The sequence below is a fragment of the Amblyomma mixtum genome, chromosome 4, assembly GCF_055824585.1.
Source record: "Amblyomma mixtum isolate Tamu chromosome 4, ASM5582458v1, whole genome shotgun sequence".
NCBI classification, from domain to species: Eukaryota; Metazoa; Arthropoda; class Arachnida; order Ixodida; family Ixodidae; genus Amblyomma; species Amblyomma mixtum.
This window is the reverse complement of record NC_143015.1, coordinates 72,715,003-72,742,713: the sequence shown is the minus strand read 5'-3', so window position 1 is coordinate 72,742,713 and position 27,711 is coordinate 72,715,003. Positions and strand designations below refer to the sequence as shown.

Genomic DNA, 27,711 nt, shown 5'->3' with positions numbered 1-27,711 from the left:
CAATTTTTTTATTTGAAATCATTCGCATATTTCTAGGTGCAGTCTTCGTTTGGCAAATATTAAATACTCTGCAGCGCTTTCGGTGGCTACATTGAATACCTAGAACATAGAAAAAATTGGCAGTGGCTTAGCTCGGCTATGCCAGGACATACGTAGCGAAAGGTAAGGCAAAGGTTGGTTAGCCTTGGTTAATCTTAATTGCAAGTCTAGGTTAGTTTGGTTGTCTAGTTGTGTTGTTTCAATCCTCCGGCATGTTATCAGGCATGCGACACAGCTGGCGAAGCGAGCGGAGGAGACCGCAACGACGAAGCAAGCGGTGTGACGTCATACCAAACGGCGGCGGCGGCTCCGCGGCGAGGCGCGTGGTGTGACGTCATGCCAGATTGCGCGGCGTCCGCCTGCTGCTGTGGTTGCTAGGCAACGGCTCAAGGTCGGTCTCTGTGCCTCCTCGGAGCACCGCCACAGCGAAACCGCAATTTCGTGGCCAGTGTAGCTTTCGCTACAAAATCGTCTATAGTCATATAAAACTCCAGAACACAGCTGCGAATGCCCCTTAAAGGGATCCCTCCAGCGAATGGCGGCAACCAGTCCTCATGACGTCGAGGTTAATCCCTTAGCGTGAAATTTCCGGCGGCAGGCAAGTGACTCTGTGAGATGATATTGACCGTGACGTCGTGACAATCGGTCGACGCTATTGGCTGGGGGGCCTTCTTAAAGGCACCATATCAATTGCGTTCTTGAGTTGTATCCAAATATAGCTCTTTTTTAAAACTCAGGCTTATGTAAAAATCCACTGGAAGCAACGAGGAACACACCATTCTTGCTTGTTCCATTATTGGTTTGCTTCCTGGGTGGTGTATAAACTCTCAAATAGTTCCTCTGAACTTGAGTGGTGCCGATCATTAATTTTTTTGTTGCGTCATCCTTTTATGTTCGGCTTTTGGTGGCAATGGCGCTAAGCAGTAAAACCTCTCTTTGGAGGAGGTAAAACTCACCTGCCTCCGGCGACGACCGACTGAGAAGTAAAGGCCGACGAAGTAACCCAGGGCCGTAAGCACACCGAAAACGGCGCAGTCCGCAGCGTCGAGGCTCTTCAAAGGAGGCATTTCTTGTTACTCCTTCGGAATAGCTGCAATTCGATTGATATAAACTCTTCTAGCAAATGTCTCTGATAAACTGAGCCTGCTGCCATTGCATGTTTCCTCATTTTATAAATTCAGTTTGCTTTGGTTACTTGCTCCACACACTGACGCGCTTAGATCGACACCTATCATCGCTTCTTTATCGAAATGAGATATAAATCATTGAAGAATAATTTTTTTGCCGGTTTGAATGGGGCGGTAAAGGCTTGGTAGCAATAGGAGACTGAAACTTGCCCTTGGTTTGCTACGAATAGACGCATTCGGTTGTTATCGTGATTTCAGCTTAGTTCGCCTACCAGTGCCTCCTTTAGTCGCCTGGCGCTACAAGGTTCTTATCCAAAGTAGCACAGCTAATGGGCCCAGTATTTGAAATGTATTGGCAAAGGTTTTGGTCTTACAAAGGGCCAGAGTTATACCATTCATTGCCAATATTGTACCATGACCTGTGTTGCTTGGGATGCTTGCGCCTATCTGAGCATCTATCTGCCTATCTGCTATTTAGGAACTTCCCAAACTTTGTTAAAGGCTCGTGATCTGGCGGCGATAAACTGCAGTCAGAGTATCCTGCACACGCTGTCGATTTACTCACGCTGCTGTACTATGCGGAGGCCTGGTCTCCTCAACAGGTCTCGGAAACCAGTCCGGACGAAGTAAGTTTTCCAGCTGCGGAAAATAAATCCGCTTCCCATTTAAGCTTTGTTTCATCGGTTGCATTTCCTCCCCGTGTGAGCCGGCAGCCAAAAAAACAAAACAAAATGTTGCAGAGTAAGCGCAAGGCAAGCAGCTGCGACCGAACAACGTAGTTGCGACGGTAGCAATCGGAGATCGCGGCCTTTAACACCTGCTGCTGTTTGTTACCCACGGCACTGGTGGCGATGTAATGAAAACCCCGCTGTGCCTTGATGGTCGGTGTTTCACAGGACCCTCAAAAGTGAAAAAAAAAAAAACAGTTGGGATAACAACTTGTAATGCTGTGTCCCCAGTCTCTCTTGAGCGATACCTTGAGGTGCTTATGGCGCTACGTTGGCGCCGCTCCCACTGCGACCACCGGGAAATCGCTCGTACACATGGCGCTTCTCTTTGCGTTCGGCCCTATATTGCGGTTTCATAGTCATTGCGTTGACAAGAATATTATTGCGAAAGCAATACTACTCCCATGAACGGCCTTTCGCGTAGCGGCGGCCACTCTCCACGTTGACCTTTAGAATGACCCCTGACGTCATACCATGCCTAGTGACGTAACAGCGTGACGTTATACCAGGAACGAGAGACGGGCTACCAACTCGGCTCGTCGGGTAACGGCGGCCGCTTGGCACGGCGCGCCGCGCTCCTCCCGCTAGAGGCGCTGCATATGCAGTATAAAACACCTGCTTTCGCAACCTACCAGGCTTAACCGAAGCTAAGCCCCCGCCAATTTTATGATATTTTAAAAGCTGAGTTTCTGCACGTGAGACTAACAGATGCGCGTGTTTAAAGTCGATAGACGCTGGCTTTTTCAGCAGCTTCAAGGTTGATCTTTTGTAATGTATTCATTTCAGTGTGATTTGGTTTGGTTTGGTTTCTGGAGTTCAGCGTCCCAAACTGACTCAGCTGGGCCACGAGGGACGCCGTAGTCGAGGGCTCCGGAAAATTTTGATCACCTGGGGTGGTCGAAACATGCCCGGACATCGCACTGCACACGGGTCTCTGGCATTTCGCCTCCATCAAAATGCTACCGCTGCAGCTTGGATCGAACCCGCATATTTCGGGTCAGCAGCCGAGTGCCGTAGCTACTGAGCCACAGAAGCGGCTGTATTTCAGTGTGCCTGATACTGACAAAAAATAGTGGTGCCGATAAACCAAACTAAACCAAACCCTTCTTTGCTCGGTATGATGTGCACGGTGAATTTCGAAAGCAAGTGCACTGTTACAGGTAGGACAAGCTTGTAAATCTTTATCGAGTTAATCTACGCTTGCAGCTCAACGCACACCGCCATCACTGATTGACGGAGAACTTGTCATAGGGTTGCATAGGTACGTCTTCGTCAAAAGTAACCAGGCTGCATGGTTTGCTTCTAGCTTGTATAGTGGGGCCCTTGTGGCTTTCCTAAAAATCAAAAGGTGTTGGAAGGTAAGAGGACCCCCAGTCCTTACCTTTAACGACCATATAAGCTTCAGGGAAGCTGTAAGGGCTCCACTGTACGAGCTAGAAGCAAACCATGCAGCCTGGTTACTTTTGACAAAGACGGTACAAATAAATATAAGTGATGATGAATTTTTTTTTATGGTGCAAGGGCGTCTGCGGCCAAAGAACGCCATGGCACAAAGTTTTTTCTTCTACTCAAGGTGGTGGTGGTGGTGGTGGTGACAACTTTTTAATGAACAAGAGGAGAGTTTTCAGGCCAAAAATGGCCCTTTACATAGGTGGAGTCCTTAGTCCGGGACCCCGCTGGACGAGGCCGCTACTCGCGCCCGTTGGACCAGAGCCCTTTGAGACTCCAGCCCCGAGCAGTTGAACAGGGCTACCTCCAATGCCTCTCGGGAAGGGAAAGGATGGGGGGAAGGGAGCGATTCTTCTGACAGGCCCAAACTACGTGGAAGGTATCGGATACTTCCCCACAGTGAGGGAAGCGCCCATCAATTTTGGGGTCGAAATGTTTCGCTATTGCAGGACACAACAGAGTGTTGGTCTGCAGGCGCCTCAGAGTTTGCTCATCGGCTTTACTCAGGCCCTCAGCAGGGACCGGGAAAAGCCGATGGCGTTCGCAATAGTCGTCCAGAATTTCTCTGAACCGCAGAAGCGGTTGCACAATCTCTGGGCCGGAAGAGCCAAGGTGGGGTCAAATAACCATTTCCCAAAGACATCACTCCAAAGGAGCCGATCACCGGGCAGGGGAAAGCTTGTACTCATTGCACCTCTTGCTCCTCCCGCATGTGAGGCGGATGCTCAAGCGACTAGGCCATCGCTCCGGTACAATTAAATATTAGTGCTTCACTAATTGCGCACGCGAGGGCGAAAAGTTGCAAGGTTGCCTCAAGAGCAGCAGTTAACCGGTAGCAAGCACAGTCTCTGCGCAAGGCGCACAAGCCATGCACGTGCAAAGCTCAAGAACGAAGCGGCTTTTCCCCGACAACCCTTCCAGCCAATGGCATCGGCCGATCCTCATGAACCTGCTAGCGAGACAAAATGCAGGGAGGTGACTATCCCCTTTAATCTGTCACTCCATGCATTGTAACGCTAGCAGGCTGATGAGTCCCCACATGAGCGGTGGGGACTCTCAGCCCGATAATCGCCGAGTGTACCGGGGGTGACATATGGTATGTGGTGTTTAACGTCCCGAGTCGATGCGAGCCAATGCAACGTCCCGAACACCCTTAAATCAACTATGGAAATGGTATGCTCTAATAATCTAATGTTGATGCAGCGGCCAGTTTGCCCAACGTACATCTTACCACAGCTTAGCGGAATCTGATAGATTACAATCGATGTACAGTGCACGAACTTATTCCTGTGATTAATGCCACACACAACCTTTTTTTGCTTATCTTTCCTCGCTAAATTGCACAAACGCGACAGCTTGCAAGGTGCAGGAAAAGGACCTCTAAGCCGAATTTACTGGCGACTCTCTTCAGGCCGTGCGAGACCCTGTGAACATAGGGCATAACTTCATACTTCCACCTCTCCTGTGCATCTTCCCACCGAGGTTTTGAGGTTGGGCGGAAGGTCTTCAACAGAGACTCAGCAACAGCCTGAAGAAGGGCCAGCGGAAAACCAGCAGGCAGAAGGCGATCAACCTGAGCATCAAAGCTAACCTGAACCTTATCTGGACAGGACTTGACTAACGAAGCCCTGAGGCAAGTCGACGCGATACCCCTCTTGACCAGCTTCGAATGGCACGAGTTAAACGGCAAGAGCGCCTTTTTCGACCTAGGCATGTACGCCCAGCAGAGGGGGTCAGGATCGTTAAAATAATTTCAAATGTAATAATAGCAAACAAGAGTTATCAGGGAGTTTAATGTTGAAATTGAAACTGGCAAAAGCTGACTTAAAGGAAGCTAAAACCTCCATCGCCACCTGTGTCGAGCCGACGTTGTGTTCAATATTTAAGGGGATTAAAAAGTCACCGACGTATCGAAACACCCGAATGATACGGTCATCAGATAGTACCCGCGATTCGACCATTCCAGCTCCTATAGGTGGCGCGGCGGCAGTACGACATGGCGGACGGGGCGGTGATGGCGCCGCTGACATGGCGTGCGCATAGTAGAAGCAAAGCGCCTTCTTGAAGTTGTGGCGTTTTCGTGCGAGGTTTAGCGCCTAGGTAAGCAGCCTTAAGACATTTTCAGACAATAACAGAAGCTCATCCTTGTGTTTGGGAGCATTAAAAGCTAGAAATAAATTTTCATATGGGCATGGAATGGCTAGTTCCCAAGTGCCGCAAAAACTTCGTGGGCGTTGACACATGAACTAAACTCTGCACAGTAAAGTGGGACAAACACTTTGAACTATTTATTTTTCGCGCCTTCACTTTTTTTTTCTTTCGGCACGTTTATGTGCTGCGATTACCATCTATACGCGAGTAAGGATCCGACTGTTATTCGCAATTTTGGTTGTTTTCGGCGCTAATCCGAAAGCGCATTTCTACAGTCCAGTTTTTAAGCTATTGTCTGAAGAAGCTACTTCAAAGGCTCAGACCGTTTGACGCTATATTTGATGCCTACACGGGTGTGGCCCTTACACGCATAAATGCGGTATGTGTCTTTATTTCGCGCTGATCTTTAAGGACAAAATTAAAAAAAAAAATACAGCAGTTAGTAACATTGGCCACAGTCCGCTGCGTCCTGAACTATTTCACTTACCAATTACAGCTGTGAATAAAATCAGCTTTTAATTGTTTAGCTGTATCAAACAAGCCAGATACATCAACATCCTTGGGCCAACAATTTCGTCCGTTCAGCGGTTCTGAATGTGGGCGTAGCTTCTCTGCAGACTGATTTGTATCCGGCTATAGTTTATCTGCAGCGTGCTTTCTTCACATATACGGTAATAGAAAATGCAGTGTATACTGTTGTTCGGAGCTGCAGCCAGACGGCCGTTTCAGCTTAATTAACGTTACAGCCGATTCTGCGCTCGAATCTGTTTTCGACAAGAGGAATAAAAAGCGCTGTGTTCGAGTGAGCAGACGACAGTTGTGAAGAAACGTTTCCGACTATTCAGTCACTTTTTGCAATATATCCGAAAAACGAAGAAACCATTGTGAAATTCTTGCCATTTATATCGCCATTTCGCAATCACGTTGCGGCCAGAACGCCGTGTTTAATCCAGAACTGAATGGACAGAAGTTTGATGAAAAACGTCAATTTGGGCTAGATGGTGCATTATTTGAGACAAACGTAGCGCGTGCCCTGTGTCACTCTTTCTTGTGTACGTCTTGCTGTAGCGCTATTACCAATCCTGTCTCAAAGTGATGAAAAATCTTCGTTTGCTGCAAACGTCCGCCTGAAATTATAACCAATATACTTCCCATCAGCTCGGCGTTCAAGCACTGCACTGCTTTCATGCATCTGTAAACAGGAATGCAGTGGCGAGGCGGTGTCGTGGCGTCAACAAAGTACGTCGCTGAGGAACACACTGGTCATGCGGCTGAAACGCCTTGTGAGCCTGCCGAACGCACTTATTCACTGCTTTTTCCACTCTTTACAGGTTGTCAGAAGCCACATGTCTGCTTTTTCGAATGTTCGCACACCGTAGAATAGCAGATAATTCTGGTTTTCGACGCACATCGCCACGCTTATAGTGCCTAGAATATACTGGCTAGTGTGCCGAGGGCGCGCGCTCGCGTGGCCGCCGCGGTGATGCCTTCCCGAAGCGACCGCAGGATGGCGCTGCCAGTCGCTAAGGTGCCACCGCGCAGCGTTTGCGGCATTGGCCCGGCGTTGGAAACTAACCATGCGCTGCGCTTTTCGCTACGCAGCCCATCTTTCTCCGTGCTTTGAGAGCACTTTTGTTCAAAACCTTTCTCGACGGAAGATAAACTCAACGGCCTAACACTGTCCGTAGAAAATCATCAACCGAGATAGCGCCGCGAGACCTACGATGCGTTGTACAAGTACTATGGTTGTACCGATTTACTACCAGATCCAATCCGTAAAATTTTTATTATTTCCACCGTACACTGAACACGCTGTACTCTGTACAGCGTCACTGTACAGAACCCGGGCCCTGAAGTGAAAAAGAAAGGTAAATTAAATGCCGAATATCCAGCGAGGGGCCCAGCTTACCAACTTGAAACAAACACCGAAGGCTTACAGCTGCGGCCACAGTATCCCCGAAAACTCTCCGATCCGGATTCGCTGCTGATACATGGGAACTTTCGATCACGATTTTACTCGATCCGAATTCAGTTGACTGCGATCCGCGCATCTCAACCGCGACCGTAGGCTGTTGCACGTATTGTCATGGTGTCATGCTCAACCAGCAGTATCCGGGTGGCTGGACCTCGCAGCGTCGACCATTCTTAAATCGCGATAAAACAATTTTCACCCCAAACGGATCGATAGCGATCGGAAGCGCCCGTGTGACACTGGTATTTGGAAATAGCATTCATATATCTTTTGCAAAGGTTATGACCCAAGGGATTTCAGTTCTACAGTCCAGTGCTACACTTCTGGACATGTTTTTTGCAGTTCAACCGATGTTTTTTTGCAGTTCAACCGCGCGTACTGGAATTTTGATATATCAGTCAGACAATATTTAATAGCGTCGTGTATGTGCAAAAAAAAAATCACAGGGGCTCTTTCCCAACATTGCATCTGTTTGCGATGATCGTATGTAATGAACACATGCAGCCTGAAGAGGGCTCGTTGCATTTCATTTGGAAGTTAGAACTCGCTTTATACAGAAGTAGTTTTTATGCAGGTGTCTGCGAATTTTCGTTCCATCTTTTAAGGGAAGAAAAGGCAAGAACGAAAACAAAAAAGTGATCCTATCAGTGATTCTCTTCTACAAAGGGGTACAATATACTGCAAACTGTAAAGCTACAGCTATAATAACAGGTAAAAATAAGTGGTCACTGCTAAAAGTTTGTACAAAGTAAGCAAGGCACTGATTTATTTATTAACTGAACAAAATATCTGAAGTTGGTCGTTGGAGAGACAGTTATAAAGAGAAGCGCCTAGAAACAGTACACAGCCATACCATTAAGCAAGGCACTTTACATATACAGAAAGGAAAACACTGTATTGATATTAGCAAACTAGTTGCAGTGTCTGAACTTCAACAATTTTTTTCGTTGCCTTTGTGCCTCTCTGTCTTTGTTTAGCCCTTTAACATAAAAAGTAATTCTTAGCAAAACATAAAACAACAATCCACAGCCTGGTTGCTGCCTCGTGTTCGGGGCAACCAAGTGTTTGCAAGGCCACTGAACTGAAGCAACTCAAGCACGATTAGTTCATTCATTCATTCATTCATTTATTTATTGGTCTTTGTTGCATAAAAAATGTACGCAAACACTGCCCGGACCCATAGCCAACGGCTAGTAACGGGTCCAATGGAAAAAAAGGTATACAAACATGCAGGCAACAATGTACCAAAATAAAGACAGTAAGTTAGTATAAAAAATGCTATACATCACTCTCAACACTTGTAAGAGCATCAACAAAAGAAATACATATATTACAGATTATATAAACTAAAAACCTAGATCAAACAAAACGCGTAGAACTTATACAAAAATTAAGGCATCACAAAAAGCGAAGGGAAAATAGCTGTTAAGTATTTACAAAGCATCACAAGGGTACAACACACAAGAACAGGATAAAATGATTTCAGTGCACACTTTTTAATCACAAACATCCTTAGAATAGACGCAAATGTACAAATCTGTAAATAAATCAAGGTATCAGGATTCGGCTACATGCAAATAATATCTGGCAAATATCTAAGACGACTATTAAAAAATGAAAGTATGAACTCAAAGTGTGTCATTCTTTTTAAGGTAATAATTTTTTATTCTAATGGAGAAGTTGTAGGCAGTCTTTAGGTCATGTGGTAGATTATTCCAAACTTTTACGCCCGTAAACTCTAGGACACGCTCTCCATATACATTTCTTTTCACTGGCAAGTTAAAATTGCCGTACGTGCGGCTCCGTGTTGGAAGTGGCGGGATGTTAAATATTGATATTGCTGCAACTTTCAGTTCATTTGCTCAAATCACAGCGCAAACAAAACCAAAGAAACGCGCAGACGCAAGCTAAACACAGTGCACAACACAAGGCTTGGCTGGGCAACTGCAGCAATCAAGCACCTTTACGACAGGAAGCGCCCTCTGGGGGCGAAAATTGGAAGGCAGCGCTGGCGCTGCCACCTCCTCCCATGCGGAGACCCCTCCGCTCGAGACACTAGCCAGTATTCTAGGCACTATACCACGCTCCAAACCACTGCGATCGCATGCGCCGCGCAGAGCGATCACCGGCTCTCTGCTTCAAGAAAAGGCCGCGTGGCGCCGCCACCGTCGCTGGAACGACCGAATAGCGAGCGGTCAATTTCAGCTGAAAGGATCTCAGATAAAACAGGAGCTACACACGACCCGATACAAATGCCGCGTTTCCGCACGTAAAATTTAATCTGAAAACTCACAATAGTCGAAGCAAGATATACCTTAAGCATTTCCAAAAAAACCCTTCCACGGAAATACCGCACGCATTCTAGAAAGACACAGCACCAGATCGTTCGATACAGTTCCGGACTGCACGGAACAGGTCATCGTGTGGAAGGGAGTAGAACAACTCTTCGATGTCAACCGAGAAGCCCGAGTTAACAGCAGACACGCTACCCCTTAACACTTCCGCCACTCGGTCCGAGCTGCTCACCTTGTGCGGATAGTCAGGCGCCAGACTTACCAGGTGGCACTGAAGGCACTGACTGACCACAGCTTGCCAGGATTCAGTTTCTGTAACAATGGCTCTGAAAGGGCACTCCATCTTGTGGCTCTTGGCGCTGAAGAACACAGTGAGCACTAGGACCTTGCTTTTCACCACTTCACTTTTTAGCCGGTCGAGTTTCAGATCCCTTAACAGTGCAACAGCCTTTGCCTCCGCTTTAGACGGCTTCAGGTCTATACTCCTAAAGTTATTTAACACAGCCGACATGGCCTTATCACTAAAAAGCTTTTGAGGCAAGACCACAAAGCCTCCTTTTTTGTCGGCCATCATCAAAACGAGGTCAGAGTTCCTAAAATTGCTTACCTTAGATCTGATCATGGAGTGTTCTTTCTTCTTGCCTTGGAGGCGTTGCGGATCGTAACAACACATTCTAAGTGGCAAAGTTCTTTCTCTTCACCTTGAACTTTTGTCAGCAATCCTCTGCGCCGCCTCCAAAGCCTCTGGCTTGCTCAGGGTGACTTCCAGGTTGAACTTCGGGCCCTTGCTGAGTACACTCTCAACGTTGTGTGGAACGGTCGCCCCTCCAAAATAGACAACCGGGACAGCACCAACCTGCTTTTTGGGGACCTTGGGTAGGCTCAGTCGCCGCATGTTCCAAAGGAACTCGGCACTAGCCTCAGCCAGGCCCTGGTAATCCTTGAGTGTCTGGAAGCCGGATGAATCCGTTCCCTTCCAGCTGAAACACAGAAACCGTAGCCAGTCTTGCAACAGACGGACGTATCTCCAGCATTCGCTTCTCAGAATATTTGCAATTCTTTTCCAGTATTCCTCGGAGCAGCCAAGAATCCCGAAGAAGCCCAACATCTCCAGCGGGCGCAGATTCTTGCGCAGGCAGTAGTCCAACCACCTGGCCTTGCAAGTTTTTGCAGCGATGAGGCTAGTGCACGCAGCTCTCTGATGCTTGAAGGAAAGGGTACACAGAAAAGAGCCCCATTTAGAAGGAATGAAATCTAGAAGAGTGCGGCGAGGGGCTAGTTGGTACGACATTATGAGAGCAAGGAATGACTGCGCAGAAAGGACGGGACAAGAGAAGAAACCACACGGGACAAGCACAGACAAAGAAATGGTTTATTGCACCAACGCCTCCTTCCTTCAACAACAAAGCGCCAGCGCACAAACCACAAAGACAAAAGCCACAAAGCCACAATGAGACAAAGCCACGAGATGATTGTGAAAGCGTGTTTCCTGGGGAACGTTTTTGAGAATGAAATCGAGATCACACCGTGATCTTTTAATTCTGTGACAATTATTTGATAAGGCGCTTTACTGAAGAGTTTGAGTTTATTTCCACAAACAAGGGGATACAATGGTTGTGGGGGATACAAGAAGAAAAAGCTGCTCAGGGTCAGCTTGACTGGCCCTAAGTACCCAAGAAAACTACTTATGTCTCAACGCTGACGATTCTATCAGTTTGTAAACTTCTTTATCCACATAAAAGCGGCTTCCTTTATCACAGTTAAACAGAACAGTCGTTTCTTGAGCCAGAGGATTTCCTCAGGAATCCGTCTTTTCACATCGCGGTGTTAGTTGGATGCCAAGCGGCGTGTGTTCGTCGTCATCACTGCTGCTCATTTTCTCCACTTCTTCTTCAGCCTGTCGGAACGGGATACAACATGAAAAAACACAGTCGCTCAACAAAATGACCTCCCATGCCAGTCGCCCACAACTACGTAGCTACTAAAAACTTCCACGTGTCTGAGTGTCGTTAGTGCAAAATAAGACTTTGGCTGTATTTGCGTTGTGCGAACATGAAAACCGATAATATGCAAGTTATACAATTACACATCGTGAAAATATATAATAAAAGTGTAGAAAATAATTTGAACTTTGCTACTGCAAACGAGAAGGCCTTTTTTTTTACAGTGCTTACTATTAACGTAAGGTTCCCTGATCTCCGCGCTCAGCGGCGATGTAGGGCTATTGCCAAAGCATCCTTTACTACATGACCACCTTCATCATCACCGTCAGATATTAACCATTAAGAGTCCCGTAGGGGCATTAAACAAGGTGGACAAGAGGGGCTGGCGGTCATAGATGCATATGAAAGGACACCTAGTAACAGAACTAAGTAAAACGAAATAAAGTGTAACAAATTGAAGTATTCAAGCAAGGACATATTCTGATAGACTACATAACTACCTTATCATCCAGTGGCGCATACGGTGGTAGCACACATAAAAATACGTATATCCGTTATTAGCCACTTTATTCAATCACAGAGCTCACCTGAAATAGCAGCTGACGAGATCTGAAGTGGCACCATATTTTCAGAAATAATGGGCTTGTGAAGCGGTAGTTAGTATGAGCCTTTTGGGCTCCACCTGAAATAAAAAAGGAAATAAGCAAGGTCCATGGCTGCAATAAAAAGGGACCGATATTGGGCGCACACAGGCCTAAAAAAGAGGGGTTGCTATAAAGTTAAAAAACTGCGCATTATGCTGAAACTCACCATGTTGGGTCCATAAGCATAAAATCAAGCAAAAAAGAGGGTTCGAAGAAAGGTTTAACTTTCTTTATAATGTTGTACCAACCTGCCAAAGCGGCTGCCCTGACACAGAAATAGGTTATTGAGAGAGAGAGAAAGGAATTTTAATGAGGGAAAGGTGGAGAGGCCGGCCGGTGGTAACATGGCCCTGGCCTTTCTCAATAGGTTATTGAGAATAAAAAATGCCATTGGCTATAGGCTGGAGATTAGAGTAAAAAACTAGTAGTGCTAGATTTACATATTTTCAGCAATGCCTCAAGCAGCTGTCTGCAGAGCGCGGAAGTTTTGACGGGTTTTAGTGCTGCCTAATCGAATTTACTGAGCTCCTTTTGCGAAATATATGTACCACGATTCATAGAAACGAACAGGTATAGTAGTGCATTGCTACGGTTACTATGAGAACTGGCGGCGTATAAGCGCTCTGCCGTGCACCTTTCGCATGCTCTCGTCAATTGTGTGGGAACTGCACGAACGAGCTTGCTTTTGTACTTTGCTATCACACGTCCGGCGTTTTGCAGCCATGGATAAGCGTCATTTATGACAGGACTGACCTAATGTTTAAATCTGCGGCCATTTTTGTCGAAAACAAACGCGAACGGAAACAAAACACTTGTTCTATCGCGAGACAACTTGTATCCCTAGAAAAATGAGGTAAAAACAGAAAGATACCTTCAGATTAGCTGATCACGTTGTCTAGGATTGATGTCGTATGTCGTCATTAGCATTTTCTTACGGCACAGCGCGATCAGTAGTGCGCTGTGTAATAGCAATACTATCGCAGCAAATGTATTTTAGTTATCAGCAGGCATATAAAGAATATAACTAGCAATACTTCTATTATTACTGCGTCAGGGATGAAGCCGTCGAGCTTAGAACCAGTGCTCTCCCTCTGCTTTGAGGCAAAATCTATCAGTGTAGTAAAATATCGCCACAAATATGAACAATCTTGCCTTGTGCTCTCCTGGCTATCGCTTCGAATAGTGTTTGTGCCAGCGCGGAAGAATGGCCATAAGTTTATTTGTACCACAGCTTCGTTTTCAACTACAACCTTGTTCAGTTACGGCGAAGTTTGATACTGCAGTGAGCATAGAGGGTAAATCCTCCACGGGTACTTGCCTGTGGCTAGACTCAAGGGCGTTGCCAGAACAATCGTGAGCAGGAATCCAAAGAAGCCGATCCAGAAGTACGACACCCGGTACAGGGGGAGCACGTATGGGCTGCGAGGAAAATTATTGATTTTTACATTCATACGCCATGGCGTAGGCTGTAACGGGCGTCGTAGCAGAAAGATGTTTTGGAGCGAGAGCTCTACTATGCCATGTTTCGCCAAGGTCATCGGGTGTTGCCGTTTGACCTCCAGCAGGAGGAGCGCTGGAGGTGTGGCTGTGACGTCAGGCCCCCTGACTGGCTGCAGGTGCAGCGGCCGCGCTACTTCACCGACCACGGTGCGCCGAACGCCGCTTCTCCAGATGTGGTCATGTAATTATGCACGTGACTCGGCGTTCACGTAAGGAGGCGACGCCGCTCGCATGCAGTTTCGCCACGGATGAGAACACGGTTGACAATGTGCCTTACACGCCTGCGAGGCGCTTCAAGCGCCTGACCAGGCGTAGCCAAGTGTTATGGAACTTTCCCTCTGTATAACTAATTTTAGTAGAATTAAACCACTGCCAATTTTGTCACTTGAATCACTGTAGGCACCTTTGCTTTCAAATAAATCTTCGTACATCGACAGATTTAGGGTTAAGTCCTCGTCGAAATCGGTCCAGGCAAGGCACATAGCTTCCGACTTCATGCAGAGCAGAAGAACGCCGTTTGAATTATCTCTTTACTCGACTGCTGGAAAAATGTGAATTGTGAAAGAAGAAGTTTTTATGTGCAGCCGAAGATAGAAGTAAACTGTGCATGCTATGGCCTGCTAGACCGAGTTTGGTGTTGGCCTAATTGAATTTTGAGGTGTGGCATGTGCGTTCTGGTAGTGTTTGTAGTACAATTTGCAATGGAAACAAAATGTTTCCTCATTGCTGCAGGACACGCTTAACTCGCATTAAGAACGAATACCGTTGTGGGTTTACTCCTGCCCACACCCGTACAGCTGCTGATGTAAGTGAACACACCACGTGACCGCCGTCGATGGATGGAGGATAGACGCCTCGTCTTCGAAAAGGGGTGCTGGCAGTTGCCACCATACTGAACTCTTTTTCTTTATATTCCGTTAACGGTGTTGTCGGTGTAATAAATTGGAGGATAAATTCACAGTTTCCTTTAAATACAATGTTTCATACTGCACTTCTAACCTTATGTCATTTCTGTGCGTTTGAGCCACCAAGAGTCCATTCTCTGCTAACTTGCACCGCATATTCAGTCACATGATCATCGTTATGACTAAACCAGAGGGCGTCAGAGAGAGTGACGTGGCCTGCATCGAATTTCGGACTGGCAACGCTCTACTCTAGTATAAGATGTTCTATGGATTCTACAGATTATTCTCACACTGCACATGTGGGGATATAAGACGACACATGAGACCGAGACAACGGGAAACTACACAGGAAAGTAAAAATGTATCAGTAAAAATCCGCCCAATAATTAACACTTTTCATAAATGAGGCTGTTTCTTTATTTACACCGGTGAACCCTAGGCTGGTATATATAAAAAAATTTATGCAGAAAACATGGATTGCCGTTAATTTCTGCTGGAAAAGGGAGAAATTCAGTACCGCTGTGTAAATGACACATGGCGTGAATTCTCCCCAGCTTGACACGTGTGTTTCCGGTTATGCGAGTAACGCTGAAAGTGAGGAGTTGATTCATAGTATCGCACTTTCGCGCGTCAACGACAGCCTGTGGCTAGAAGTGAAGGGTTTCCGCAAGCTGCACGCTTGGACAAGCTCCCGGACAGTACCAACCTGTTTTCCCGTGACTGACTCAGAGTTGCATTGAGGCCGAAGGCTCCCTGTGTACCATTGGTATGTTGCGAACACCGATTTAGCGTCCCCGCTATGACTGGAGATCGGCCAACGCCGGACAGTCCTCTGCCCACACCATGCCACAGCTGGAGTGCGCAGACCAGCAGGCATGACCATGCAGCGCCCTGTAATTCAGTACGGTAAATGATGGATGATCTGTCCGAAGACTGTTGTCACCTACTTTGTTTGTCGACAGTGGAATATTTTTGAGAGGTTGACAGAAGAAGCAAGCAGTGTCTCTGGATAATGATCGCTCGTAAAGCAAGATAGTGTAAAATCTACGTCACAGCAGGGAAGGAGTAGGATAGGATGACAAACAGTAGAGCCAGGAAATGGTCCAAAGCCTATATTTTTCTTCCGGGTGAAAGGATGCAGAAGTACCCAGAAGAAGAGATGGAAAGATGAAAGAAACTGAGAGAAAGAAGAACCATTTGACATGGCACATCGGGATGGATGTTGGGGATGTCAATGTGCGCTGAAAAACCTCAGGCTGTTGAAAGTATTCGCGGCCCTTCAATGAAACGCCTGTCATAGCCTATATGCAGCTTGTGAACACTAAACCCATGTACCATGCATTACCATAGTCTTCACTGCATTAGTCTTGCTTTTTCAAACAGTAGGAAGCTATATGTTGTCTTATGTGTGTTCATTGTTAATAGTCTAATACTTGATTTTTATTTAATTATTTTGTTTTATAATGCTAAGTGCTAATCAAGTTTTTTCGGTTCTCAAGTAAGCATTACGTTGCCGCGTGTGTTTACTGTTTCAAAATGTAATTAATAGATTTTTGGTCCAGTTGTTTTCTTTTGTACTGTCCAATGTTTATTTACGTTTTGAATTGTTTTTCAACTCATTATTTGATGATTATTGGTTCTATCTAGCTGAAAGCTGCTTGAGCAGCTTTTAGCCCACGAGACCATCCAGCTTCTTTTTTCTGAAAAAATAAAGTTGATTGATTGATTGACTACAGCAGGGTATCGAATAAGGTGGTGTTGTGTCAAAACAGGACCACACATGAAGGCAGCATTTTCCGAGTAAGTGTTGCATCATTTACATCGTAGCTACTGTGCGCAGTGAAGCACCGCATTCAATGCGCAATGTAAACTGCAGTGCTGTAAACTTCATCGATCCATACTGCATAAGCCTTCTGTGAAGTGACTATAAGCAGTAACTAGCGGAGAAGCAATATCGCTTTTTAAAATAATAACTTCCGTAGCAAAAAAGCCTACTTTGGAGTTCACCCATGGCGACGAGATAGCAACGAGGACGAGACCAGCGAACGGGCCTGATGCGGACGTGTACAGGTTTATGAAAAGCTGCGGGCGAAAAAGAGTGATTTTACAGAGTTGTTAACAATGTGTGAGTAAGGAAGGGCACAACGTAAAATATCTTAGAGGTCAGATGTGAAACGCACCCGAGCGGCAGAGCCCATGTAAGGCACGGCGATAGCAAACACCGTCATTATGGTGCCGCTTGCAAAAGCTAAAAAGAAACAAATATGTATATTAGTGCCATCAGAACACAAGATTATTTTTGAAAATCGCAAATGAGATTTGCCATGCCTTAAGGCTAAGCATTAACGGTGTGCTTTAAGCTGTCATCAGTTCAGCGGAGAAATCATTTTTGGAAGACCTAACTATCCCTGAAAAGTGTTCCGCTTTTCATTTCGAATTTTTCCTAACAAGGCGAACAGCTGTGGTTGATAAATGTTGGATGCAACAGCCGTGTGATGCAACACAGTTCTCTGCATGAAAGAAAGAATAAACAAAACTTCTTTGTTCAATTTTGTAGCATTTAGGTACAAAGCTTCTAGAGAATGCTGTCATCTGTGAGCGATTACACGGCAATTACTTGTAGAGTGGTAAGAAGAAGTGGGCTAGACATGTCAGAGTTAACCTTTTCTCTTCTACGGGTGAATAGGATTCCGGCAAATCATAAGGAAGCATTGATATTTAAAAATACAGCCAGCAATTAAAATTTATTCTTTGCCTTCTGTTCCAACGGCCTTCGAGAAAACTGTATACTCTTTGTTCGCCAACCTAATTTGGGTGCTTTTGTATTACGCTTTTGGCCTGTGGCTCACCTCCTGGCGAAATGTAGAACGTAGCTTTCGCTTCTTATCTTCCATGGGTCCAGAGGCTGATTATTTTGTGCCTAAGTTTGCTATACAGCTCCCCATGAAAGCATAATGACATTGTTCAGTTCAAGGGTTTCGATGTCTGGGGGCAGAATAATTCTGAAGGCGTAAGAAGTGTGCACACTACCTAGGAGCCGCATCACAACGACTGCCCTCCGCTCGCTAATTTTCACGAACGGTGATACCACGTCGACGTAGAAAATGGCTGCGTGAGAGTTGACCACGGAGGACACTGTGCTGCAAAATACGGAAGGCCAAGAAGAGTGATCAGCATAAAAAAAAAATAATAGCAAGAGAGAGTACAGACAGAAAGACGCGGATGCAAGGGTAAGAAATATTTACAGGATAGTATGTTAGTTTTGGGTGATCTGGAATACATTTGTTTCTTCCTTGTGTTCAGTATATGAAGCAAACTGCAACCGATAAAAGGAAGCTTTGGCCACATTAAAAAAAAATATTTTATAAAGCTTATACGATGGTCAGAAAATATTGTGCGCTCTCAATACAAATACGGCTCTCATTACTGTATACTCTCATTACTCTATACTCTCATACTCTCATTATTCTATCCGCGCGCCACGGTGGCTCAGTGGCTATGACAATCGGCTGCTGACCCAAAAGACGCGAGTTGAGCCCCGGCCGCGGCGGTCGAATTTCGATGGAGGCGAAACACTAGAGGCCCGCGTGCTATGTCAGTGCGCGTTAAAGAACACCAGATGGTCGAAATTTCCGGAGCTTTTGACTACGGCGTCTGGAGCCCTTCACTACGGCGTCTTTCATAGTCTGATTCGATTTAGAACGTTAAACCATCACAGACCTATTATTCTATCCAGGCGCGTTAAGCCAGCTGAAGAACAAAGGCCTCCCACTTCTCTTAAATCACTTGATATGTTTTGTAGTTGGTGTATCTGGCAAATGAGAATTAATTTCGACAAAACCGTCCTCATATCTTTTTGTAACAAGTCTTCCGTTTCCCTTTTTAGTTACTCTTTCAATGGCCGTGTGGTAGATAGGGTTTCTCAGTATAAATATCTTGGTGTCTTATTCTCGCCTAACAAGTCATGTTCTAATCACATTGATTACGTATGCAATAAAGCACCAAAAAAACTAGGTTATCTACGACGCAAGCTACCCAATTCACCAAAAGACACCGCCCTGTTCGTGATTACGCAGCTGTAGTGTGAAACCCGTACAAGCAGTTTGAAATTAACATGTTAGAAGCAGTCGAGAAAAAAAGCTGTGCGTTTTATATGTTATCGTTATGATCGCGATTTCTCACCCTCTTCTACACTTCTTTCATTGAATTTAACCACGCTCTACGCCCGTCGCCACACTGATTCACTAAAATTCTTACATTGTATCGTCAATTCCTCGGTAAGGCTCTCAGATAACCACTACATAAACTTTGCACCATTATCATCTACGAGACGTCATCACGAGCTGAATTTGATACAGTATTTCGCGCATACTAATTACTTCAAATTCAGTTTTTTTTCCCGTTCAATAGAAGCCTGGAATTCTCTACCTAGGTCCATTCGTTGGTGTCCCTTTCAAAGTGTCATAATTGCCTTCGAAGACGCATAATAGCTGAACATTCCTACCTTGTCGTTAGCAGTTACTTTCTTGTTTGATATTTCTTTTGTGATTTCAACTTTATTGTAGCTCTCACTTTGTACATTTTGTAGTATTCTGTTACGTTGTTGCTTATTTTGCATTTTGTTTTTCCCACTCCTGCCATAGCGCATATAATTGCGCTGAAGCATGAATGATTAATTAATTAATTAATTAATTAAATAAATACAGAAACAAATAAATAAATAATAAATAAATAAGCAACAGAACCGACGCGCGGCGCGAGGCGAGAGCACCAGCTGTTCTGGGACCGGACCTGCGCTTGCCCGCTCTAACCGGCCTTCACAACCAGTCATCTCTTGCCAATAAAGGCCGTTGCAAAAGAAATAAATAAATTGTAGTGAGGCGACTCGCACAATTAGTATGGACGGCCATAGTCCTTGCTCCAGCGGTGCTGCTCAGCAGACCAGCGTTCGGAAGCGCAAACCCGAACTTCGTCAGCTTCACCTTCCTTCTTTCTCTCCATCGTCGGCGATAGCTGTTAGGGCATCAAACCCCAACTCTCTTTCTTACAAAATAAATAAATAAACAAATAAATAAATAAACCAAAAGTGGAAAAAACGAGTGTCTTCAGAACTTACTCTTCTCTTGCAACGGTTATGAGTTTAGAGAACAGGTGCACTTGATATCTTTCTGTATTTGGTCTTTCAGAGAGCAATGGCCGCTTTTCATGTAGTAACGCTGCAACAATGTTAGTATCCCTGTCACTAATATAGCGCCTTATGACTTAAAGCGATTGACCTGGAGATGTACAGCCTTTGTCAAAAGTTTGGAGCCCAGGGGGTTTGCTTCTGAAGCCCACTGTCTGGTTCGTAATGCATCTCCAGCGCTCCAAACTTGCTGAAGGTAAGAAGATTTCTGGTCCTGCCTCCTCCAATGGGTAGGACTACCACGAATGTTACAGGAGTCCCACTGCGAGGCTTAGAAGCAAACCCCTTGGGCTCTAAACTTTTGACAAAGACTGTACACTCTGCTGCCACAGGTAGGAGAAATCGAGGGAAGCTGGGGACACCAGAGAACGCCCTAACAATCGGGTCGTTCAGTAAACGGGAAAGTTCTGAGGACTGCCCACTGATGTAGCTCTCGGCTGTAGGTTCCTCTGAGAACACACTGTTGCGGAAACTGCGGATGCGGCTTGTTAACAGCTGCTACAGAAGTCAGGGTTGAATCTGAAAGGGGCAGTATTCCTGATCGAAGAGCAAGGGAGCTAGACCACTCGTTCATCTTTTCGAAGGAAAACTGTGGGAGAACATTCACTGCATATCACCGGAGAATCGCCAAGTAACACTGGTATTTCGTTATATAAAAGTAATATTTTGTGGGCTCGCAGCTGTGGTTGCTCTCTCAGATTAACAACCGCAGAACACTAGCGGTGGAATACGGTTGCCGCGCTTTTAGTTTAGCTCAATAAAAATGAACCACAACTGAGCAAGCAAAACACGAGCGGGTAGAAAAGTGTAAACTCTGGGCAAACGAAAACATTAGAAACGATCACGCTAGATCTGTATCTGCTCTTGCACTGCTCTGTTTTGTGTTTTTTTCTTCTTTCTTTTGTTTTTCTGGGTATGCTATTAGTTTCCATACATATTTTTGATCTATGCTCTTGCACTGTTCTTTCCTGTGATTTTTTAAGACGTGTTTTCTGCTTAATAAGAATATAATGAATGTTTCTATTAGGAAGTTGTGTGGCACAAACATTTACACTGTGATCATTATATTGTTTATGTATGTGCATGTATGTGCCCCTTGCTGTTGTGTTCGAGTGGTGCTTAGGGCCCAGTCAGGCGGATTGATTTTGGCCTTTTGCCCTCTGCACCAAGGCACTGTGTTGTCTAAATTTTCTGGAATAAATAAAAAAAAGCCTGTCAAAAATTCATTGAAACGGAGAACCAAAATGGTTTCACACTATTTAAGTGCCTAGTTGCTCTACTAAGGAAGCCAAAAGCAGCCATGATTTACGATGATTTATTTTCTAGTTCTATAAACGGATCACATTTACTGCGGAAAAATCTTAACTCTCTATTCTGCCACGGATGGGAAAAAATCAAAATTCAAATAATTTTTCATGTTGATGAAACATTTTCTGGAGCTCGGCTGGCAAGCCTTTTTAACGCTTTTCGTATAAATCAATTCCAAACAGTACCAGTAAGCGATAACTCGAACAAGACGTGCATATTAATGAAGGGAATTCCATCGCGCAGTTCAGTCTACTCTTTTGAACTGGAACAATAGTAGTGCTTGCGACGCAGAAGAAATAAAAGTTAAAGCAACAAAGTATGTAACCGACCTTCTAGCATCGCTCGTCCCTTAGTATTTTGCCTCGTATTGTGAACGAGAATATTTCCAGAATGCATGAAAGTTGCTAAACTGATTTTAATATATAAAGGTGGCGACAAAAATGTGTTACAAAACTACAGGCCCATTTCAGTATTCCCCAACTTTTACTAAGCCGTTTGAAACACTTATACACACTAGTCCGACCGACTTTTTGTCTAAATATTCATTGTTAAACAGATTTCAACACGGATTCCGAAGAAACTATTCAACTGAAAAAGCTATATTAGAACAAAAAGAGTTAATGTTACAAAATATGGCGAAAAAACTTTCAGCATTAGTACTTTGAATATATCTGCCGAAAGCATTTTATACCCTCTGCCACAGTGTGTTAATTCACAAGCTTTTTTCTTAACATGGCATTGCACACTATCTGTTCACATCTTATTCAAGCCATCGCGAGCAGTATGTTTCACTGGGTGAACGAACTTTCCTTGGAGCTTAAGTACATTAGTATCGGAGTACCGCAGGGAAGTATTTTGCGATCCCCGTTCTCTCATTATGTCAGTGGTACACCAGGTATGGTTTCTGATCCCCAGTCACCTTCATATGTTAAGCGGGTGATACCACACTCCTCATCGCGGCAACACAACAGAAGACTTCGAAGAACACCTTTAACGGAGTCTAAAAAACAGTTTAGACTGAATAGATCAAAATAGTTTACTTGTAAACACTGCACAAATGCATAAACAAAAACGGTACTCTTTAGGCCTGAGAACAAAACTGCTGTTTTAACCGAAATAGGTATTTACGCATTTTACACTGTGATTGTCGAATGCATAAAAACACGATGTTAAGTTCTCTTGGTTTTAAGTTCGGGCTCACATATAAATGAAATCCATAAAAAACGTGCAAGATCATTGGCCTGCTTAATAAAAATAGGTTCACAATACCCGAGCGGGTAAAAGTCCTGATTTATAATCGCTTAGTTTACTCATATCGCACTGCCACCGAAGAAAATAATTGGTTCTTTGCTGATGTATCTAAGCTTACACCAAACTGTTCTTGTTTTCATTTCTTTTATTTTTCTACTTTTGCCATACAAATTATGGTTTTGGTTTATGGGGGTTTAACGCCCCAAAAGGACTCAGGCTATTAGGGACACCGTAGGGAAGGTCTCCGGAAATTTCGACCACCTGGTGTTCTCTAACGTGCACTGACATCGCACAGCACACGGGCCTCTAGAATTTCGCCTCTATCGATGTTGATCGCCGCGGATGGCATCGAAACCGCGTTTTTCGGGTCAGCAGAAGAGCGCCATAGCCACTGAGCCACCGCAGCGTCGCCATAAAAATGATCAAACACTGTTTGAACGCATAGCCAGAGGCTAGTGTGGGGTTCAAAAACAAAATGTATTTAGGCAAAGACATAGCTCTTGTGTGAAGTGATAAGTACAATATTACCAGCAAAAAGATCAAAACACAGCATTGACTTGTAGTGAAATAAATTCGTTTGCATGGTTTAGTACAAGTAACAAAATCAAACCAAAGGAACAGAGCACAAGAAATATAAACTAAAAACAACAATAAAATTGGTCAAATAAGGGTCACAAACAGTTTTCAAGGTATTACAGGTTTCATGAGACTGTTTCATCTCTGGTGGTATACCATTCTAAATCCTGGTTTCTGCAAATTCCACCAACCGTTTAATGTAAATATTATTACTTATTAGACCAAAGTTACCGTATGTGAGGTTCCTTTATCAAAGCCACCATCACGACATTCAATGTTGTGACGTAAATGCTATTCATGACGCGTGTGAACATAATCCTTGCCCCTGTGTGCAGGACATCCATTTACGAAAAGCAAAGAGTGAAGGGAATTTAAATGCTGGCCGTGGTGGCAGCGTTGGTCCTAGAGCTTTTTTTTTTAGTGTGTATGCGTTCAAGGCTAGTCCTTTGCATTCTGAAAATGCCACACAAAATGAAAATGACACAAAAAACATAAAAATGGTCTTTTATGATGGGAAGGAGCTGTGAAAAACAAAATCACCTACTTGTGCTTGTAACAGAGTATGGGGACCCGGTAAAACTTGCCAGGTTTAGTTGTTAGTTAGTTGCAATATCATGTGTTGCGTCTGTGTTGGCGCGCACATTCTGTAGAGTGGTTTTCACTATTCACATACTCGCTGCTCGTTAAGTTGTGAGCCAAGCGCGCTTCCACTCGACCACTCAGGAACGTCCGTTAGTTCTTGACTAAAGGGAGGGTTCTGGGCTTCTTGCGGTAAATAAGAAGAAAATAATGAACACACAAGCAAAGTAAAACAAACAAAACAATGAAGGGTACACTTACGCTCCGCCTTAAGGGTATGGACGCAATAGCTTAATGTGTTAATTCTTATATATGCAGAAGGACATTCTCCACTTTATACTAATAGATCCCTGGGGATCCTCATACCCCCTCCTGGTGCAGTGATGTAGCGGTCAAGCGATGCGCCACTGTTATGCGTGGGCAGGTGCTCCCAGCGGCGAGCCTTGTGCGGCGAATAATTAATAATTAATTTAATAATAATTTAATCTAATAATTAATCTCATAATTAATTTAAATGCCATTTGCCACGGTATGTTGCTTGCTCACTATCCGGTGGGCAGGTCGTGACGATGCCGCAAGGTCACGTGACATAGGTGGCCCATCTGCCTCCTCAATTGCTCTTCGGGCATCGCGTGCCAGAGTTATGCTCGTGGTTTTTCGCTCACAACACCGACGCTGAATTTTATGGACAACGGGGCCTTTAACTATGCAGCTTTAGAACGCAGAACTGGTGTCCGCGCCTATGAAGCGATATGCTTGAGTGTCATCCGAATTTTCAACATGCAAAAATTACAACATTGACATTGCAAGACTTTCTTGTTGTGAGCGCCAATTGGATCAACGTTTGGCGTCATTTGGGGGAAGAAAAAAACACGCCAGTTTTCCGACCTCTAGGCCGATTCAGTCAGCTATGGAGCAAAACACAGTGCCGGTCTATAAAAAACGACACGACAAAGCGGGTGCTCAAATTTAGTTTTACTCTGACGCGCGGAAAGTATTAATGATTGCAAAGACCTCGGTGTTTTTGATTCCATAGCAAAACAAGCGCCTCAGGTCAGTTTTGCATTGCGAGGCACGATGATCGTCCACGGAATCCATCGCCTTCTAGCTGGAATCACGCTCCTACTTCGAACTACGATAACGAGAGCGCTCCCCTATGCCTATCTTCCAGGATGATCCATGTTAATTTTTGCTATTCCTCCTAAACACTTCGCATTCCTTTAAAATCAGACTGGATACACTAGGGTTACAATCCTGAGAGTGTTCAGCAAGTTCTCCTATATGCTTTTCTAGGTTTCTGTTGTGTTCGCGTAGCATTGCACTCAGCAACTAGCTTGCCAAAACAATTTCATGAATATGCTTGTTTATTATATTATATAAAGGAAAATTCTCATTCTTTAGGACTCGTGTAAAAAAGTTTTTAGGTTCAGGAATCTAAACATTTTTTGAGTATCTGCGCGTTTTCTGGGAGAAGTAAAGCGGAAAGGGATATGTGATAATTCTTAAGGTGAGCAATACTTGCAGCTCGCCGTTTACCCCGTATAATGGTTTGTCCGAGCTCGTAAGTCAAGAAATGTTTTGAGGGATTGCTAACAAATTCTAGTGTGGCAACCGCGGCATCCAACTGCATGAATTTGTTCACGTTACCTTGTGGAAGCACCAAGCAGTCCTGCGAGCAGTAGACCGCGAAGAAGTGTGACGTCAGAGAGGCGCTCTCGTATGAAGTATGGAACAATCTGTCGAACACGAAAACAAAAAAAAAATGCCAATAAACAATGTACAAATGAGACTTTCTGCGCTCATGGATATGGCAGCGAGGCAAGTAGTAAGAAGATATGTAAGCGCAACATTTGTGCGACACAGGGTTTGTGAATATGGTTTGGTTTATGGGGTTTAACGTCCCAAAGCGACTAAGACTATGAGAGACGCCGTAGTGGAGGGCTCCGGAAATTTCGACCACCTGGGGTTCTTTAACGTGCACTGACATCGCACAGTACACGGGCCTCGAATTCGTTCTTTATCATATCTGAGATGCCACACCGGCAGACTTTTCCCCAAAGCAGCACTTCTGTTACCTGACGTTACAGTCACCAGACGTTGCCAGACCTTACCAGATATTACGCCTCTGTTGCCTGTAGTTCTACTCCCGGAAGGCTGAACAGCCAGTCATTATCGAGGGGTGTTTTATTCGGTGACCAGCTTCAGTTACAATCTTCGCCAATTGCTTGAAGTCGCACAAGATTTTTATTGACGGTCGCACACATTAGAAGGGAAGTCTGGAATTTTACCAAGAACAAAAGGCGCCCGCCGACCAGCTGAGAGAGGGATCAACGCTTGTTGCTTGACGCCATCAAAATAAAAATGCGCTGCGTGATTGCAGTGGTCTCTGTCATTGTGGCAGCGCAATCGTCACTGCCTACTTCAAGAGGCTGTGCGACACCTTCTAATTTTATTTGCTCCTGTTAACTTATGAAACAAGGCGCTGCATTAACATTCACGAAGGGCAGGACGGTAAGCACAAGCCCCAACTTCGAAGAACAGGCGCAAATGATAAGGCGGTGTGATAAGTTCCAGCAACTGCGAAGCACAAAGTCGTGAATGTGGGCGTGGCTGGTCGTTATAAATACATCTGCTTCTATGGTGTAATGAACAGTTGGAAGTTGACGCCTGTGCTTGTGGTCATGTCTTTTTGTGTATGGCAATGTAGCGCCTTCTTTCACAAGTTAACATGCAGAACCAACCATCCCAGCAATATATCTTACTGAAGTTTATCTGCCCATGCGGGCCCATACCAAACGTAGAGAGAAGGTTCGGTGACGGGGTAGTTGAGAAAGGGCGCCATTTCGCGTGATGGCCCGCTGTGCTAGCAATGCGGACGGACACGAATGTTATAATCATAAATTTGCAACCAGAAGCCCTTCGGGGAATAGAGTGGCAATAAGTCCTGCTGGTAGTAGACACAGCGGTGTACATGAGTAAACAAAGCAATATCTTTCATGAGTGGCTGTAACACGTTCAGCGAAGACTGACGGCGAAGTGGGAAAATGGACGAACAGGAGGAGCTCTGGGTACTGCCCGCTCATCTGTCTCGTTCTCTAGCTTGCGTATTTTTCAGTTAGCGCTTAATAGTCCATATATCTTTCGAGCCCCAAGTACCTCGTTTAACCGCAGCAGACTCACGGATGGTCCTTCTGTGTACCTGAGTTTCTATTCTGTCCCTTATTTCCTGTTGTCACTTAAAATCTGTCGAGCTTCCCTGGGCTTGATATCGCGCAAAGGAATCACGAGTGCGCTTACCTGGTCAGAGGTTGCTATGGCACCGGCCAGCAGTGGGTCGCAGTCCCTGTACCAGTAGATCAAGGCTGCTGATCCAAGTCCCACGAGGATTTGAAAGAGCGCAAAGCTGACCGGACCACCCACTGATATCCTGGGGCAGTAAAGAAGGTCGCCTTGCATCGATGTTTCGTTTAAAGTTTATATCTGTGAAGCCCTATGTAATAAAAGTGGGTACGTGCCATTTCGCCTGTCGCAGCGTGCTCGCCGCAATGAATCTCTGCACCACCATTTGGTCAAACCCTGTACGCACCAGAGATAAAGGCAGCGCTCCCGCCAGACAACTCCATACGTTCTCGTCGCTCGCTGGATCCAAATCGGTCCTTAAAGTTGAAACAATGAGGAGTGAAGAGCAGGTGTCATGATCATCATCATCATTTTATTTGTTTCGTTCTTGCGTGCCACTGAGCTTCAGAAATAACCCGAGACTCAGTACACTAATTTTTGGTGGGGATTACTCGCAGCTGAAGTGAATATACCCAGAGTTGTTTTTTTTTAAATCCTGCACAAATAGGAGTACAGCACAAGTTGACGGATGGAAACATGTGCCCCTGTTATATACATGGTTGCGAAATGAAAGGTGTAAACGTGTTTAAGAGGGGTCATAAGGATCGCGAAGTAAATGCATCCAAAGTTGTTTCTTTTTTTTAAATCCTGCACAAATTGGAGTGCAGCACAAGTTGACGGCTGGAAACATGGGCCCCTGTTATATACTTGGCTGCGAAAT

The 27,711-nt window shown here is 45.0% G+C and overlaps 2 protein-coding genes across 2 annotated transcripts in view; both read right to left on the bottom strand.

Moving 5' to 3' along the window:
- The window catches only part of LOC149346987 (sodium-coupled monocarboxylate transporter 1-like), a 29,053-nt gene extending 27,218 nt beyond the window's left edge, over positions 1 to 1,835 (bottom strand). Inside the window, exons 1-2 of the mRNA XM_089541457.1 lie at positions 1,732 to 1,835; positions 996 to 1,129 (exon numbers count right to left, since the gene is read on the bottom strand). Coding sequence (XP_089397583.1) covers positions 996 to 1,106 — 111 coding nt within the window. The 5' untranslated portion in view covers positions 1,107 to 1,129; positions 1,732 to 1,835. The remainder of the gene's footprint in view (positions 1 to 995; positions 1,130 to 1,731) is intronic.
- Positions 1,836 to 11,495: 9,660 nt separating this feature from the next.
- LOC149346986 (sodium-coupled monocarboxylate transporter 1-like) overlaps positions 11,496 to 27,711 on the bottom strand; it is a 33,356-nt gene continuing 17,140 nt past the window's right edge. Inside the window, exons 7-16 of the mRNA XM_089585477.1 lie at positions 27,167 to 27,307; positions 26,949 to 27,078; positions 25,299 to 25,387; positions 17,783 to 17,892; positions 16,933 to 17,000; positions 16,727 to 16,834; positions 15,474 to 15,643; positions 13,666 to 13,766; positions 12,291 to 12,385; positions 11,496 to 11,657 (exon numbers count right to left, since the gene is read on the bottom strand). Of these exons, the coding sequence (XP_089441603.1) occupies positions 11,559 to 11,657; positions 12,291 to 12,385; positions 13,666 to 13,766; positions 15,474 to 15,643; positions 16,727 to 16,834; positions 16,933 to 17,000; positions 17,783 to 17,892; positions 25,299 to 25,387; positions 26,949 to 27,078; positions 27,167 to 27,307 (1,111 nt within the window). The 3' untranslated portion in view covers positions 11,496 to 11,558. The remainder of the gene's footprint in view (positions 11,658 to 12,290; positions 12,386 to 13,665; positions 13,767 to 15,473; positions 15,644 to 16,726; positions 16,835 to 16,932; positions 17,001 to 17,782; positions 17,893 to 25,298; positions 25,388 to 26,948; positions 27,079 to 27,166; positions 27,308 to 27,711) is intronic.